General features: G+C 47.2%; 1 protein-coding gene across 1 annotated transcript in view; it reads left to right on the forward strand.

The window, feature by feature from the left end:
* The first annotated feature begins 729 nt into the window (after positions 1-729).
* Positions 730-17,335, forward strand: part of SLC7A5 (solute carrier family 7 member 5) — a 39,923-nt gene continuing 23,317 nt past the window's right edge. Inside the window, exons 1-2 of the mRNA XM_080552211.1 lie at positions 730-1,452; positions 13,992-14,117. Coding sequence (XP_080408337.1) covers positions 852-1,452; positions 13,992-14,117 — 727 coding nt within the window. The 5' untranslated portion in view covers positions 730-851. The remainder of the gene's footprint in view (positions 1,453-13,991; positions 14,118-17,335) is intronic.

Genomic DNA, 17,335 nt, shown 5'->3' on the forward strand with positions numbered 1-17,335 from the left:
ACCTCCTGACCCGCCCTAGTGCCTGCGCTGATGGGTGTCAAACTTGCAAGGAGTGTGGTATGGGCAGGAAGGACACCGGCCTTGGGTTTGGGAGCTTGGGCACGACTTCTTGTAGGAAAGCAGGACTCGCTTGCTGAGCTACAGCTCCTCAAAGGTACCGTGTCCAGCTCTCAGTGGCAGCTTTTGTTGCTCGGAGTCCAAGCTTCGAGGCTTTTTGCCTGTAACTCATCTCCTATCCTAGAAGGACAAGGGGTGTTTGTTAAAGAATCGGGTCCTTAGGCACCGTTGCGAACTTGCATCCAAGGACATTCACAAGGCAATTCATTGAGATAGTGGGACGGAGGTCGCTTGTCTTTGCGTGTGCGCTTGCCAGATTGGCTTTAAAAATATATACAATCTTTCAGGTGATCGATGAGAAATGGCAGGCAGCTTCCTGCAGTGCCTCTGCGGAAAGGAGGGTGACACAGCAGCAGGCCCTGGCTCAGTGTCTGTGTGGATACGGCGTTACACCGGCGGCAGAGGCAGGGGGAGATGCGGGTTTTGCCTGAATTTCTGGCACCGAGCGTGCGCCCCCCGCCTCGCTCCGCTGCGCGAGAGACCCGGCGGTAAGGGCGGGCGGCGGCGCCGCCACCTCCCCTCCATCCTCCTCCTCCTCCTCCTCCTCTCCTCCTCCCCTCGGCGAGGAGGCCGTCCCGGCGGGCCGCTCCCCGCCTCATGCCAGAGTCCCTCCCCGCTCGCCCCCCCCCCCCGGCGCCTCACAGGGCACAAAAGGGGCGGCTGCATGGTGGCGGCCCAGCGCCCGGCCGCGCCCGCCCCGCTCCGCTCCGCGCCCCGCTCCGCGCCCCGCCGCCATGTCGGGCAGCGGCGGCCCCGCCAGCACGGTGAAGAAGAGGAGCCCGGCGGGCTCGGCCTCCTCGCTGGCTCAGGAGGAGGAGAAGCAGGCGATGGAGAAGATGCTGGAGGCGGCGGGCGGAGGGGCGCAGGAGAACGGCTGCGCCCGCTCGCCCTCGCCGCCCGCCGCCGCCGAGGGTGAGGGAGAAGGGGTGGCCCTGCAGCGCTCCATCACGCTGCTCAACGGCGTGGCCATCATCGTGGGCACCATCATCGGCTCCGGCATCTTCGTCACCCCCACCGGCGTGCTGCGGCAGGCCGGCTCGCCGGGGCTGTCGCTGGTGGTGTGGGCCGTCTGCGGGGCGTTCTCCATCGTGGGGGCCCTCTGCTACGCCGAGCTGGGCACCACCATCACCAAGTCCGGCGGGGACTATGCCTACATGCTGGAGGTGTACGGCTCGCTGCCCGCCTTCCTCAAGCTCTGGATAGAGCTGCTCATCATCCGGCCCTCCTCGCAGTACATCGTGGCCCTGGTCTTCGCCACCTACCTGCTCAAGCCCATCTTCCCCACCTGCCCGGTGCCCGACGATGCTGCCAAGCTGGTGGCCTGTCTGTGTGTCCGTAAGTAGCCGCTGTCCTGCTGCACGGCCACACGTGGCTCCTGCTCACTCACCAATTTCCTCCTTGCATGCAGCAAAACCCAGCCGCAGCAGCTGGCCGCCCGCAGCCCGGCCCTTCACCGTGCTCTTGCTCCATCCCCGTGCTGGTTGCAGGCGCGTTTTAGGCTCAGTTTTGAATGACGAGAGTAGAAAGCACGGCACCGTCCCAAGTAATTCAAGCACAGGGATTCCCTAGCTGGCGATTTTGGCCTGGGGAGCCCCTGTGATTTGGGACATGCAGCGAGCACCCGCGATAAATGCGGTGCGGGTTTGGTGCGTGCGCTGGGATGGGATTTCTGCTGCCCCCAGCACTGCGGGGCTGCTGAATGCAGGCTGGGGTGGGAGCTGCTGGGGCTGGGGAATTATCTGCTGCTAGCAGTTGGTGCTGAAGGTGGCCTGTGCTGCACCACCCAGCTGTTTGCTGCACCGCTTTTGCTCCGTGTGCACGGACACCATGCTTGGAAACTGGGGTTATTGCTTTCTTTTTGCTAGCAAATGCGGGTGCCACACAGAGGAGTTCATTCGTGCCACAATGAACCTAACGGCTGCTGGTGTCTGCTGTGCCACGTGCTGCTGCAGTTCTCATCTTTTCTCTGGTATCTTGAGGTCTGTGGCTTTGCCAGTGAAGCCCCATTTTGTGTTCCTCTGGCAACTGCAAAGTCACCCCATCCAGATCCCCCGTTCTTTAAATACTGGATAATTTTCTGCCTTTCTTTCCTTATTTCATAGCCAGTCAGTGTTCCACTCCGCTCGTAGTTCCTGTGCCATTGTAAAGAAACGCATTCAGAGAGATCTATTCTATTTATTTATTTGTATAAAACATTTATTTGGTGTAGAATGTTAGTTGTGTAATTTTTATTTTCTGAGGTGGTGAAGAGAAGCTAGTTTGTGCTGTCCAAAGGGGGATTGTGTTAGAGTCCTTCACCCTCTGAGGATCGCAGGCATTCACAAGTTGTAGCACGTGGTCTTTATGGGAAGATATATTATCTGTAAATGTCTTCACGCACACGCTGACCAAGTCTTTTGATACATACTTTGTATGACTAGCTAGCGGATATAACAGAAGCAACAGCAGGGCAGCAAACCGTACAATAATTAACAACATAATCAAGAATAACCCACTTTTCATCTACAGGAACTTTGCCAAAAGAGCTTGGATCAGGTGTCTCTGTTCCCATTTTACTGATCAGAAAATAAATATGAGTGTAAAGTAGACTTGCCCGTGGCGAGATCTCTTCAGAGACAGGGCGGATTGCATCATGACGCTTCTTGATGCCAGCTCTCCTTCCCGCTTTTTCTTCTCTAATAAGTAGTGTAAGTTTCTGCAGCTTTCTTATGCTAGCAATTAGCAGTTTTCCCGAAGCAGAATTTGTTCTTGAACCTTTACCTTGAAATGCCAAAGAAAGAGTTGCTGGTTCCACAAATCTGCGTCATTTCCATGTGTTTCTTCTTTAAACTTTACTCCCACCACCCCTGGCTACTAGGTTGTTTATGCTTTGGGTTAAATCGTTCTTTGTCTCCTCTGCTTTAAAAGGTTAGTTCATCGTGCATTGCCTTCAGCAAGTTAATTCTCTGCAACTTTGATTTCTGGAGTTAGCTTTCCTACTGTCTGGTGCCAAAACCACATCATGAAATGGGAACAATAAACGAAGTAAATCTGGTCCAAGGACTAAGCAAATCACACAAAGCTTCTACGGACTAACAAGCCGCTTGTTACGTGGTTGTTCCAGGCATACCCCTACCCAGTGACTTTGTGTTTTTTTGTTGTGTTTTTTTTCAGGAGCCTTAGTGTAGGAAAAATGGTCATATACTCTAGAGCATATGCTAATGAGTTATCTCAAAGAGGGTAAGAATGGTTTGAGAAGCAATGGGGGAATCTGGGGCCCTGAACAGTGGATGACTTATGCAGGCAAAGCCCAGCCATCTAAAACAGTACCAGCTGTATTCTTTGCAAAGTTTGTGTGTCAACGTAAAATGTAATTGACTGTATGGTTTCTAATAAGAGGAGAAATACGAAGTTACTTGTTTCCCCTTCAGGTGTTACTGGTGTTGAACAGTTGAATAAATTGTGTTGTTCAGTATTTGCCACCATGGAATGCAGAAACTGGATTCCGAGGCATTAAGATAGTCTAAATAAATCACAGTCTTGAAAGAAAAAATATGGTTGGAAGAGGGAATTTTGTTCTTCTTAATGTGCTAAAGAAAACAAGGTGGGTGGTAAGTAGAATTTAACTTCAAAAAGGTATTTTCTGTAATCAAGATCGTAATCTACAGTCAGTTGGTATGCAGGGCATATTCCACAAGACATCATGGATGCTTAATTAAGGTTGGCAAATAAAAGTGTGAGAATTCACTACAAGGAAGTCTTCCTGTAGCAAGATGGGTCAAGCAGTTTGTCGTTAGTGTGGCTTATTTTATGTTCACTGCAAAACGCCCAGTGCTCCCTAGGTGTAAGAATTTGCAGGTAGTTTAATTAGCGGTTTTCAGGCTGTGGGTTACTTAAGTAGCTTACGGTCATATAAACTGCATGTCATTTAATGCGAAAGATTAGAAGTCTGATATTTCTAAGGCTGATAAGTCATAAAAAGCAAATGCTAAAGGATAACAAATGCAAACTCCACCTGATATCTAAGTATTTTGTAACAGAATAAGTTAAAGTTTGTGAAACTGAGAATTTTTGGATAGGCATGAAAGTTCAAGAGCCATTTGAATTCCCCCAGATATGATCTCTTGTAAACCAACTTTGTCCCTTTGAGAGAAGATGGAGGGACAGTTACTAGGTCCTGACTTCTCCTAGTTGATAACATCAATATTGGTAAACTGATAAATCTTAACAAAAATCATTAAAAATCACAGAGCGTAGCCCAATGCTTGTGTATGTTCTGGAGGTGGCTCAAGGATAGGAAGTTTCAAATTATCCGGTTAAAGATAACATACATAGTTCTTACTTCCAGCTGCTAATTTGAAGATTTTTCAGCATGTGATAGCTCTTTGAACTGTAGTACAATAAATTTCCTGTAGAGAGGGGAGACGGGATAATGTTGTTTCCAGACATGAACTCATTCTTGCTTGGTGTTTCACAAGTGCCTGAACTGTTCTTCCTACACACATTCTTACACACAGCCTGCTACGCACCCCTTGTGTGCTGCATAACAGGTTATTTTATACTTGGCAACATAATCTGCTCCACAGAAGCTTGAGAAACTCTGCCAGTTGCATATAATTTTACTCTTGATCTTCAATGTCAAATGACTGATTTGAGCGTTAGCTTCGCAAGTCTTTTATCACTTATTAATCATATATGCTAATCTGGCAATAATAACCCCAGCATTGCTGCAGCGATATCTGCTGCTGCCAAAGCTCCACTATTTTAATCTTCCTGCAGAGTTCACTAGGCTTCCTTTGCCACTTCTGAAATATTACTTTGGGCACTCCTTCTGCTAGCGTGGAATTCCAGCAAAATAATCACATACTTGTCATTTGTCTCTTTTGTTATGAGCATCCTAACAGTGGAAGAATAGTAGCAGTCAGTGCAGAGTTGAGTTATATCTACCAGCACGTGTCATATGGAAGCCTAAGTGCCTGCCAGCCCCCTGAGTACATGGTGAGTTAAAGGAGAATAGCATCAAATCCAGGGTCTGGCAAAAGTGTGCAAGGACATGCCTTGAATGCTTGCCAAATTATAGCTATAGTCTATAAGTGAATATTCAGTGGCAGCATTTCAACTAGAAACCGCACGTGTCGAAAGCAGGAACGTCTTTATCTGGTACTGATGTTTTACTTTAAACAGCTGGTCAAACAGCTACCCAGATTTAAAGTGAAGCTGTGGGTGGATTTTGAACTCATCAGCTATTAGACGGTAAGTAAAGCAAGCACAAAACACCTTATACTTGTCTAAGATGGGCTTGTTCTGCAGCGTTGATGCTTGGAATTCATCTGCCAGGCCAAGCAAGGTGTGAAGCTCTGAAGGCTTTTTTTTTGCTCTGTAAGTTAGATTCAGTAACTAAGCTGTATCTGTAAATGTGAACTTGTTTGATCAGAATGGAAGGAAGGGGTCTCTGTAGGATCCCTGCTGTACAGCCAACGTTGCAAGACAGAGATTGCTTTCTTAAAATCTGCGTTTAATTAGAGAGAGTAGCATTAATGAAAATAGCCTCTGACACTAGCAGGGCTCTCCTGAAATGGATGAGGGCTTGGAGGGCTCTTGTAACACAGCAAGCAACTACTGCATTTCTTGGCACCCCTCTCTTGGCTCTCGCAACAAATGTCCCATTAAATTTTATTGTATTTGAATGATTTACATTACCGCTGAGATCCTTTGGAGTCTTGCTCTTCTAACATGAACAAATTGGGAAGGCTTTTTCAGAGAAACTCCCCATAATCAGTCTAATTCAAAGCAACATCGCTGAGTATTTCAAGCATTCCAGTAGTCTGGCAGTCCCAGCGTGTCCCAATCCAAACGCGATGGATAAGGAAGCAGTTTCTTGCCAGGCAGCCTACAGAGCTGAATTCTGCCCCCCTGCGTGGCGTAGGTAGCGTGATTTTCACTAAAACCTGCTTGGAATTTTTCATTAAGTTCACGACCCAGGATTTAGCACTCAGTGCTGAAGGCCAGCCACCTTCCTGAGGATTTGTGGAACCTAATTCAGTACAGCGAGGGGAAGGCGCTTCTGTGTAAGCGTAGCATAATTGTGATCCAGGTAAGAATCTGGAGTAGCTGACCATCTGTTTTGTAAGGCTGGTGACATGTCTGTGGGGCTTAATGTGCACGTAAAATATCGGTAAGGTTTTGTTTGCTGTTTAGAAGATAATTCATATGAAATGATGGTAATCGCATTCAGCTCAAGATCCAGGCTCTGCAAACCTGAAATTCTTCGCTGAGCTCTTCCTTTGGGCAGTCCCTCGTGCTGCCTTTCTGCCCCGTGCTGCACTAGGTTGGCACAGCTCTCGAGAGATGGCAAGTAAGTGCTTGTTAATTTAATCTTGCAGAGTTCTGGAAATTTGAGGGTGTGGATGCTTCTGGGAGCTGTGATACATGACGAAATACTCACATTATCCCCCCCTTGGTGCTAACTTCTCTGGGTGCCTTTCCTGAGCCTGGTACAGCACCAGAGGCTTCCTGGAACTGAAAAGTGGCTCAGAGATGGGGCTGTGACAGCGGCCAGCTTTACAGCCCCTCTCTTCGTGGTCCTGTGCAACATGAACTGAAGTGAGAAGCATTCCTTTCCCCAGGGTGGTGGTTCTTCTGTTCTTCCCATCTTGTCTGGAGGTGGTTATCGTCACGTGCATCTTGTTGCTAACCCTCTTCTTCCTCTGTCCAGGGTGTAGATACCTCTTTCCTCTTTTTTTTTTTCCCCACTCTGTAATCAGTGAAAGCACCGGCTGTATATAGCCTCCATGCCACACACCACATTTCTTTTGTTGGCGGAAGCTAGCCAAAAGGGCCGTTTGTTAGAGACATCCAGGGTTCACGCTCTCAGCTGGGAGGTGGCTCTGGAAAGGATCCCGCTTAACTCCAGTGGGATTTTGCCTTCTCCTTTCACCTGTCTTTTTTTTTTTTTGATGTGCTCATCCCCTAATTCCTCAGCATTGCTGTTCTGGGAAGAAAAATGAAAAGGAAACTGCTTCCGGGTGTGATTATTATTAATATACGTTAATTTTAATATAGATACGTTCTCTCTGGGGCCAAGTGCTCCTTTCCAATAGCCTCGTTTCCCCAGGGAGTGGTCCTTGAAGAAATACCTGCAGAGCTTTTCTTTCTGCCTTTTCTCTCTACCAATGTGCTGGGCATAAGGATTCACTCAGTATCGAGTTGAAATTTCCCTACCCATTTTCTGTGCACACCCTTGTATGCATGTCTCGTGTTAGGCTGTGCTGCTAGAAATAGGTACCTGAGGCTACGGGGAGGCTCTGTGGCTTCACAGCTGCCTGAATGTAAGGTGTTGGGGTTTTTTTTGGCCTTAGTAAATAGTTAAGGGATTGGTTTCACAGAATGGTTGAGGTTGGAAGGGACCTCTGGAGATCATCTAGTCCAACCTGTTTAAACTACTGTAGTCAGCGTAGTGCCCTTACTTGTTTGTACTACGTAGAGTAACTCTTATTTTAGACGTGTCTAACCTCTCGTGGGCTTAGGCAGCAGTTCTCGCCAGGCAGCGTGTTCTCTTTAAAGCTTGTGGACTGCTTTGTTTCTGTGCCATGTACTGGTGTCATCCCTGGGGTTTGTTTCTTGGTGGCCATATACACAGCTTGCCTTGTCTCTGCTTGAAACTTGGGTGTGCGGCCCTAGCTAGGAGACAAAACGTGTCTGCACTTTACAAAGAGAGGAAGGAGCAGCTTTTGCTTTAGGACGCAGCAGTGGAAAGGAGCTGGGAACTGTTCTGTAATTACGAGGAGAAAATTAACATTACCCCATGGCAGGAGGTAGATGGAAGCATCATTTTAGGATTGTAAGGACTAAGTACTTTAGAAATGTGTGAGATATAAACAGGAGTTAGTGCATGATTCATCCTCTGCGTGTGGTCAGCGTTACAGTCCCTGTTTTCCTGGTAGGAGAGCTGAGGTGGAGCATTTCCCTTCATTCTTCCTCGTTCTTTCCCACACCGTGTTCCACAAATTTCCCTGCCCTGCTATGCCCTTTCATTCCGGTCTTGAAATACCACGAATAGGAATCCATGGGTGACTTGCAGTAAGTTAACTGAATTTATGTATTAAAGCAAGCTGCTTATATACATTCATCTTCGTTATAGAGGCGTATACAGAATTATATAGGAAGCAGGAAGCACTGCAGACCAAGGCCAGGGAAACATACAGGAAATAAAATAAAGGACAATACTGATACTATGCAAGGCTCCCCAGGTAGTGTGTAACCTCACACACAGCACAAAGGCAGCTGTTCCAGTATCTCAAGAGTTCTTACACCCATTTCACAAGTGCTTCACCTGAAAAACTGCTAAAGGTCTTGGGAAGGCATTAAGCAAACTCTCCCAGTCAGCAAATTACATAGGCTGCTGGAATCGGACCCTTTTCCCCCCTGTGAATGAGGATGAGTGCACAGGGCTGTAGATCTGCTGCTTGTCCATTTGCATTTTTTCAAATGCAGCCACCTCAAACACTGTCTTTACTCCATCTCCAGTCCTTGGCTGCCTTCCATTACCCGTTGCAGCCCAGCCCTTTTCTAGGGAATAATTGCCAAGACCATTTCATCATAAATGCCGAGCCCTGGTTTACCTGTATTAGGGCTCCATTCATGTACTGTTTGCATTGGGCAGAACTACGTGCCCACAGGGGAGCTTTACTGCGTCCTGCCCTTGCTTTTTAGACACGGGAGATGTTGTTGCACATACTGCATTCATCACGGCCTTCTTCTGTGTGGGGACTGTCACAATCCCTTTCTGTATCTGCTTTGTAGGGATTTATTCCCATTGTCACCCGGAAATCATATCTGGGAGGGATCTTAGAACTTGAGACCATGAAGTTCAAAGGAATATGCCCATAAAATAAGAGGGAGTGGGAGTAGAGGAGATACTGTGCTGGATCCTATGTTGTTTTAGTCAATTTATCCTTCGTTCCTATCAGTGTAATGGGGAAATTACCCAGTTGTGCCTGCGAGTGCCAGCAGAACAGGTTAAGTGACATGCCTGAAGCCATTTGGGACTGCCAGGACAGATAAATAATTGAAACTGGACCCGCTGTTGTCTTTATAAAGCCAAATGTCATTTTTAAAGCCCCTGGCTGCCAGGTACTGTTACCTTCCCCGTGCCAGAAGTGGCTTGAGTGGCGTGGAGTGAAGGTCCCCTAACAGCTGGGCTATTTCATATGAGAAGTCACCAGGAGAGATGAAGGGGTACGTAATATTTCGTGAGTACGTTCTGTCTACAGCTGAGTATCTTTTTAATTTCTAACAAGGATTTAAAAAAAAAAAAGTATCCTCTTTTACATTTCAGATCTCTGCAGCACTCTCACTCCTGTTATCCCAATTATGTAAAGCCTTTGGAGAGGGGCTGCTGGATCAGGCAGGTCATGTCACTTCAGATTGTGCTGAAATTCTTATTCCTAGAATCACTCCTGAGAACAGCCCCGACAGATCGCACCGAAGGTCTGCCTCGCTGCCGAGCTGGTTTCTGACAACCACCTGCCAGCAGCGGTAGCTTTAGGAAGGGTGCTACGGAAATGAGGGCAGTGTGGTCTGATCTTTCCCTGCGTTGTATCACGGCGCTGGTTTATAGTGTAGCTGTGGCCGTGAAGCTTTCCCTGTTGCTCATGTAAAGCAGTTCATTTCAGGTGAATGGAGTGGCGCCAGGAGTCCCTCAGCCCCTGCTTCACAGGGCAGCATCTCAGATTAAAGGAATGAAAAAGGAGTAAAACGTCGTGTTTTAAGAAACCCTAGCCCTCTGGTCTCCTGAGAAGTTGAGCAACCACTGGAATTTGTGTTGGAGTTTTAATGAAAAAGCACTTGGTCTGTTGCTTCGTGTCGGTGTCTGTACGAGTCTTTCTAGTGAGTGAGACTGTTTTTGTTTTGGTTTTGGTTTGTTTTGTTTTAGCCTGTCTTATGTTGGAAAACATTAAAGTGTAATAACTCTACCACACTCCTTGAGGAAAGACAAATATTATTCCATGGTGGGAAAAGCAAAGCAAAGAGATCGTGGCTTGAAGGACTCTGAGTCATGACTGGCATGGAAGATCTCAGCCCTATTCAGAGTCTCTGGCCCTAAGTGTTTTCTTATTTTTGCAAAGCCTGGTTATCTGGCACTGATATGTTTTTAAGGGCCAAATACAAAGCTTGTGGTACTTTTCAGTTTGGGACCGTGTAGAAGCTTTTGCCTTTTATGTACACTGCTGCAGTCCTGCAGCCCAAGCAGCAGACTTCGTACAGAACCAGAACATGAAAAACGATCCCGGCGAAGTCGGTAGTTACCGGGGAGGCTGAACCAGCTATTGTCAAAGAAACAGAATGCCTAAATGGGGAAGAGAATGTAAATGGTGCACCTCCAAGGGCTGCCCTCACTAACGGGAAAAGTGTGCTTTTAGATGGGTTAGCTCATCCTTCAAATATCCCTCTGTAAACAAGGAGAGGTTTATTTTTAGCATAATCGCTGGTCGAAGTGAATCCTGGATCCTCGGTTCCCTCCCCAGTAGGATTCACCAGAGGTGTTTTTGGGAGACGAGCTGTCGTATGTGCTTAGTGTTACTTCACGGTTTCCTTCTCTCCTCTTCCCGGCCTCCCCGTAGCGCGGACACACAACAAGTTGACCTTGCTGTATATTTCAGTGTTTTCTCCTCTCCCGTATATCTGTGTAGACGTGTCTGGGTCTCTTGCTGGAGGGTGATAGAGCTGTGGCCCTGCTAACTGCTGGCCTGCGGCTTGGTGCTGAAAGGCCTCCAAGGCCGCGCACGTGGTGTCTGCGCCGGGGCCTATCTGCCTGGAGCAGCACGTGGCGGGGGGGCCGCGCGATAGAGGCAGCGTGACCGGCCTCAGCGCCGCTCCTCAGCCCCTCTTCTCTGCTCTGTGTGGAGGCAGGTCGGCCAAAACGAAGCAGGTCGGCCAAAACGAAGCAGGTCAGCCAAAACGAAGCAGGTTGGCCAAAACGAAGCAGCTCGGCCTTGCCGCTCTGGGTCAGTTCGCTCTCACCAACTCCAAGTGCCCGGACACCCTCAACGTGCCAAATGGGCTTCAACTTCATGATCCCCCCCCCCCCCCCCCAAAAAAAAATTGATTCTGAAATTCCTTATTTACTGCTGGCTTTTGTTCTTGTGGTTTTGGATCCCTTGCTTTTCTTTGTAAAGATTTCCGTCTCTCTCATTTTTCCAAACTTTATACTCTTGTGTTCAAATGATGTTAGGTCCTAGGGCTTTACGAGGGAGAGGAAAAAAGCCAACGGTCCTGAAAGCAGGCATCTGGGACATGCCTTCTGCTGCACTGGGACTGGCTTTGTTCTTCCCCACCTAAAGATCCCCTACAAGCTGCTTCTGCAGCCCTTAGCTGAGCAGTACATGGAAACGTAAATCCTCTTGGCCTGCTGTGTATCACCGATGTGCTGTGGCCGTCGCAGGCTCTCAGACCGGTGTGTGAATGACTGATGCAATTTGCATCCCTTCTTGCCGGTGTGTGTGCTCTGAGTCACCAGGAAATCCTGTCACTCCGCAGCGCTCACTCGAGCGGGAACCCTAAATTTAATCGTTGTCAGCCCCAGAAACTGGAGTCCCTGAAGACCAGGGCCTCTGATGCCAGCCGTGGGCACATCTGAGTGTTTGTAAGATCCAGCAAGGCTGTTCCTGGCCCTGCTGTGGGCTCTGGGATTTCCTGAGCTCTTACCGGCGCGGCTGCTTTCTCGCAGGCAGGGCACGATGCAGGGTGGCAGACAACTGATAAGACCCTTTTAAATGTCAGTGCTCGTTCCTCCTCCCATCATTTTATTTCTCACTTTGCAGTTTTTTTTGCGCTAGTCCCACTCGTGCCCTGCCTGGAAAGCAGGGCGGGAGGCTGTGGGAGCGTGCCTTCGCTCTGAGCTGATGAGAAAAAATGGTACACCCTGCTGCAAGGCAGGGAGCAAAGGCAGGCACCGCTGCTCCCATCCACCCATCTCAAACTGGAGATGGGCTGGTGAGTACAGGGCACGATGGTGTCCATGTCCTTCAAGTGTACTTGTACGCTCAGTTGGGTACGGGACTGTGGCTTGGATCCTGCTTTAGGGCAGAGGAGAATTGGGGTTTTCCCTGTGATGCTCTGTGTGTGTCTAAGGGCACAAGCCGTGCAGCTCCTGGTATTTCTGCCTTTATCAGCCTTCTGCCCCCTGTTCTGAAGCACCCCACGTGGCTCAGCCCTGTGGGGACAGGCTTTGGGCTGGAGCCTGCACCAGCAGTCTCCTGGAGACAGAGCTCTGACCTGGTGAAGGTGCTGCTGGGCCCCCCTCATATCTCCTCTGGAGGCTGATGAAGGCTGAAATACCCGCACCAAATGCTCTGGGCTTTAAACTGGGAATGCAGATATAGCCGATAACCTCTGGAGGGTCATCTGTGTCCAGCCTGAATGTCTGGGGGAGCAGCTGCTTGGCTCTGGCAATGGCAGGGGGGTCCTGTGAAAATGAGCTGCAGGATGTAGGAAGGAGCCTTTGCCAGAATGAAAGGGAAATGGGTGGCAGGCATCCGAAGGAACGCAGTAGCCAGGTTTTATTCGAGCATATCCTGTAACGGAGCAGCGCCGGTTGCCTTGCTCCGTCCTCTCCCAGCTTTAGAAAAACTTGCCCGGCTCCTGCGGAGTAAAAATACAAGCTGCAACCTGAGTGGGAAAGGATCAGAGCCCGCAGGGAGAAGCCTCCGGCTAAAGAGGGAAGGTTGACGTCCATCCACTCCTCCCCGAGCTGCTCGGTGACTGGTTGGCCCCGGGGGCATGTCGCGGGCAGTGGTGGTGACAAGCCGGCTGGCAGGACGCGGAGGGAACGTGGAGGGAACGAGGGGTGGCTTAGTGCACGGGGACAAGGAGGAGGGGAGGGCATCCAGCACGTGGGGCACTGTCATTCTCCGTGTGACATTTGCCCGTCTCTGTAGCAAGCTCTGGGGAGCAGAGGATGACCAGGGCACAGAAATACCAAGTGGTTTGGGCAATCAATAAAGGTTTTAACCATTATTTTCTCCAAAGCAGATGAAACTCAGCCAGCAAGTGCTGTGTTTGGCAACAGCTTGAGGATTTCATCAGATCTGGGTTCCCTTCCCTTTGCACTGCTGACCTGCAGGCTTTTTTTTGTTTCGTAGGTTGCTGATTGTGTCAGGGCTGCTTTCTTTTCTTTTCTTTTCTGCAGTGGGCAGCACAACCTGGCCTCAGCCTTTTAGGTGCTATTGTTAAACAAGTAACAATACATCACTTCTGGAAGTTGTCCTGACATTTTTGTGGTGTTTCCATGCAACTGCAACATTAATTGGATCAACTTAAGAGGGATTGCAGCCGAGTACTTTGCTAATGGTTGCGGTAACCACTTTTATTTGTATACCCTCAGAAATGTACTTTCCAGTGCAGAAGGGCAGTTCCCTGTCCCAAGGGGTGCATGCACCATTCAAACCGCCTGCTGCAAAAATGAGAAACGGAATAGAGAAGTACATAGCTGCAGGGTCTTGGTTTTTGACAAGTTGCTATTTCAGATCCTGGACAAAACAACTCAAAACTTGAAGTTTGTTACTCAAAACGTGGCAAATTTTTGCAGAAGAACACAGCGTTCTGAACTTCAGGCTGAAAGAAGTCAGTATGTGATCCTCAGCGACTGAAGGCTGCTTGTGGCTGGTGTGATACGGAATGGTCTCGACTCTGTCAAGTCACTAGAAAGGAACTCCTGAAACCACTGCATGTAGTTGCACTCGTGAACTTCATGGAATGTGTTCGTTGCTTTTTGGTTTTTTTTTTTTTTAAGAGACACTTCACATTTGTTTAGGTTTTGGCAAAAAGCAAATACCAATTTGTCATAATTTGTTTTACTGAAAACTGATGTGTCTCTTCTTGTCCGTTTCTTTCAGTGCTCCTCACAGCAGTGAACTGTTACAGTGTGAAAGCTGCTACTCGTGTTCAGGATGCCTTTGCTGCGGCAAAACTGCTGGCACTGGCTTTGATCATCATTCTTGGCTTCGTTCAGATTGCAAGGGGTGAGTACGTTTCCTTTTTCTTTTGAATGTGGTGTGTGGTTGCAGCAGAATCTGGGAATCGGGGATAAGACCCAACAGTCCTATCCCAAGCATTTCAGAGCTAGCAGAAGTGTATTGCAAGCATCTTTTGATCTCGTGCATGCTTGTCCGATGTTTCCAGCTTCTGCTTTGTAAAGGGCTGAGTACACTTGCGCATTTTATTTATGACATTTTTTTATTTACCTCACTGAAGTATGGAACATCTCAGGCAAGTTTACAGGGAAAGCTCATTCGTAGGGAAAGGCTCAGACACCTGGCTCAGCCAAGGCTGCAGAAACCTGTGCTATCACTGTATAATGAACTCATTAGGGCTGACAGTAGCATTCATGTCTGTCAACTAACAACCAACAAATGTTTATAGAAATGGGAAGATAAAGCAAGTTTTCCGCCCTCCCCCTTTTTTTTCTTTGCTTATTTGCTTTATACACTTTAAAAATCCTCTCAAAACCGAGGAAGATATTTTGTTCCAAACCCCTTTGATTAACTAATCTACACAGATATGCTTTACTGTCTGCTTTTTTTTGTGTGAGTTCAGTTTTTTAAAAATAAACAAACAAAACATTCAGGGAATAGTACAAGCCTTACTTTGTTCAACGTGGATAAAAGTAGCTATATAATAAACATAAATAGACTATGGATAGTTCCTCCTGTCTCTGTGCTAGCAGGGGGGCGGTATGTGTATGCACGTGAGCATTTTAATTCCTGTCTCAGCTATGGGAACTAGTGCTGTCTTTGCAGAATTTTTTGCTTTATCAGAGGTTTTATTTTCTTCCAGCTCAGTGCCTGCATTCAACAGGAACGTTGTCTGAGGCTTATCACAGAATATACCTCCCTCCTCTTCATATCTCCCCAGACTGCTTTGCTGAACTTTTCCTGCCCTCTTAGAAGGAAAAGTAAAAATAAACCTTTGATAGTTCTTTAACACCATTAAAAGTCTTTACAATTGCTTTTTTCATTTGCAGATAATAATCTTAATTTGCATTTTCAGAATCACCTTCCCTCTCTCTGTACTGGTCTTTGGTCCTTCTGTTGAGGGTAAATCACTCTCCTGGTCCCTCATGTATAAATATGTTTTAATTCCGTGGGTTTATAATCTGTAAACAAGATGAGATTTTGGTCTTGTGTATAAACCCCACCCTTCCTATATTCCTCTGTCTCAGCAGCTTTTTTATCTCCTGATAACTTGTAATCTTCAGTTTTTCTCTTCTCCCAGTATTATAATATGTAATCTTTTGGCTGCCGGTGGTACATCTGATGACCTATGAATGGAGTCTTTTGTGCAGTTCTCCCTAGCAAAGATGTCCTGGTTGCTGCTTTCTCGTGCCCTCAGCTGACCTGTAACATTCCCTACAACGTGCGCAGCCCAACAGGATAACGGGCCAGGGTTGAACAAACGGCTTGCACCTTTTGTGCTGCCTCAGAAAAGCCGGTCTATGATAAAGCCATAGCATGTTTGAAGCTGCTTCCCTCTGTGCACATCTTTTGGATGGAGACGGTATGAAACCTATTACGGTTTCAAGTTTGTGGTGGGTCTCAAGAGGTACTAACTGTGACTTATATGCATGTTGCCATACAGCTGGAATTTAGTCTTCTGCTAAATTAATGTATAGCTGACATTTAGTCTCCTGCTAAACCACCTCGCCACCTAAGACAGAATAAAAATTAACACAAAGGCAGTAGTTAGATTTTAAGGCAAATAAATTTAATTAATTAAATTAAATTAAATTTAAATTTAATTAATTAAATTTTAAATTTAAAGGCAAATAAATTTTCATCCTGTTTGTGCACTCCATACTCCCTGTAAAGGAGACTGGATCAGAGTGGCAACCTGGGCATCTACAGGAGACATTTCTTACAAAGCCTGCATTTATATGTCATCCTAAGTGACACACTACTGCTTGTCTGAGTTTCTACTTTACAGCGTACAGCCTAGGATTCTGCCCATGGTCTAACATGGATTTTATTAATCTCCTTATGGAAGTTGCAAGCTCTCTGATAAGTCATTAAGAATTTGCAAGCTCCCTTCATATGCCCTTCCTATTAGCTTTCACATACCTATGTCTTTTGCAACTTTCTGTTTTTCTTTAAATTATGGCAGATAACGCTCTTATGTAGCAGGGATACCTCAGGAAACTGTCATTTTTCTTCTTTTTTTTTTCTTCAAAGGAGAACATTCTGCCATCACTTAAAGCATACTAAAAATGGGAAAGCGCTGCACTGTTCTCAGTCTTCATTTGGATGAGAAAAACGAGTGCAATCTGTGAGTCGAGTGAAATTTTAGATTAGCCATTAGAAAAACATTTTTTTAATATACTGCAGAGCTCAAGTAGGTTGTCCAGAGAGGCTGTGGAACTGTTTCAGCAGAGATTTGCAACAGCAGGTTAGTGAACATCCCTCAGGAGTGGATTAAGTAAGGCGAACCTGCCTTGGAGCAGGGAGACAAAGTCAGTGCATTGGAAACCTTCGTGCCTGTGCTCCCTGAGGTCGTGCTGTGCGCTAGTAGCACAGCGCAGAGCTGCTGGATCTTCTCCAGGCAAAATACTACAGGCCCAGTCTTTTGAAGTGCTGACACTTTAAAATGGTAAGTTTTTTTTTTCCTAAAAGCCTGTTTAACCTCGGAGTAGGTGGGTGATCTGAGTCCCACCGCCAGTGTCGTGCTTTTTCTGCTCCTGTGTGCGCCCTTGTTTTCTTTTATGCCACTCACAATGCTCCTTGGACAAAGAGGACTCTTGGCGCTACCTGCTCCGAAGGTTCAGTCCCAAGCTGGCAACGGCTGCTGGGGCGAAATACACGCCAAGTGGAAAATCCTCCTGTGGCGATTTCTCCGGTGCTGAAATTTCAGCGGTGGAGGGCTTGCATGTTCCCATGACACTCCGGATAGAGTCAGAGCACAGCCGATTAGCTTGCTTTAATGGTTGCTTTCCCATTGCTGTTTTGTGTTTACAGTATCCATAAACAGAGGAGCAATACCACAGTTTCTTGCTCAAATGTGGAAACTTCTGAGACTTCACAGAAGTATGTCCTTCTCTGCATTGACCTTCCGCCTTCAGCTTTTGTTGTTTTTATTTCTTGTTATCTTTCCGTTGAACATTTTCATTATTTTCCAAAAAGCAATAACATCTCAAGACAAAGAAGTATGTGGCAATATTACCACACAGAACACAGGATTTGCTTATGAT

This window comes from Anser brachyrhynchus (genome assembly GCF_964034855.1).
Source record: "Anser brachyrhynchus genome assembly, chromosome: 12".
NCBI classification, from domain to species: Eukaryota; Metazoa; Chordata; class Aves; order Anseriformes; family Anatidae; genus Anser; species Anser brachyrhynchus.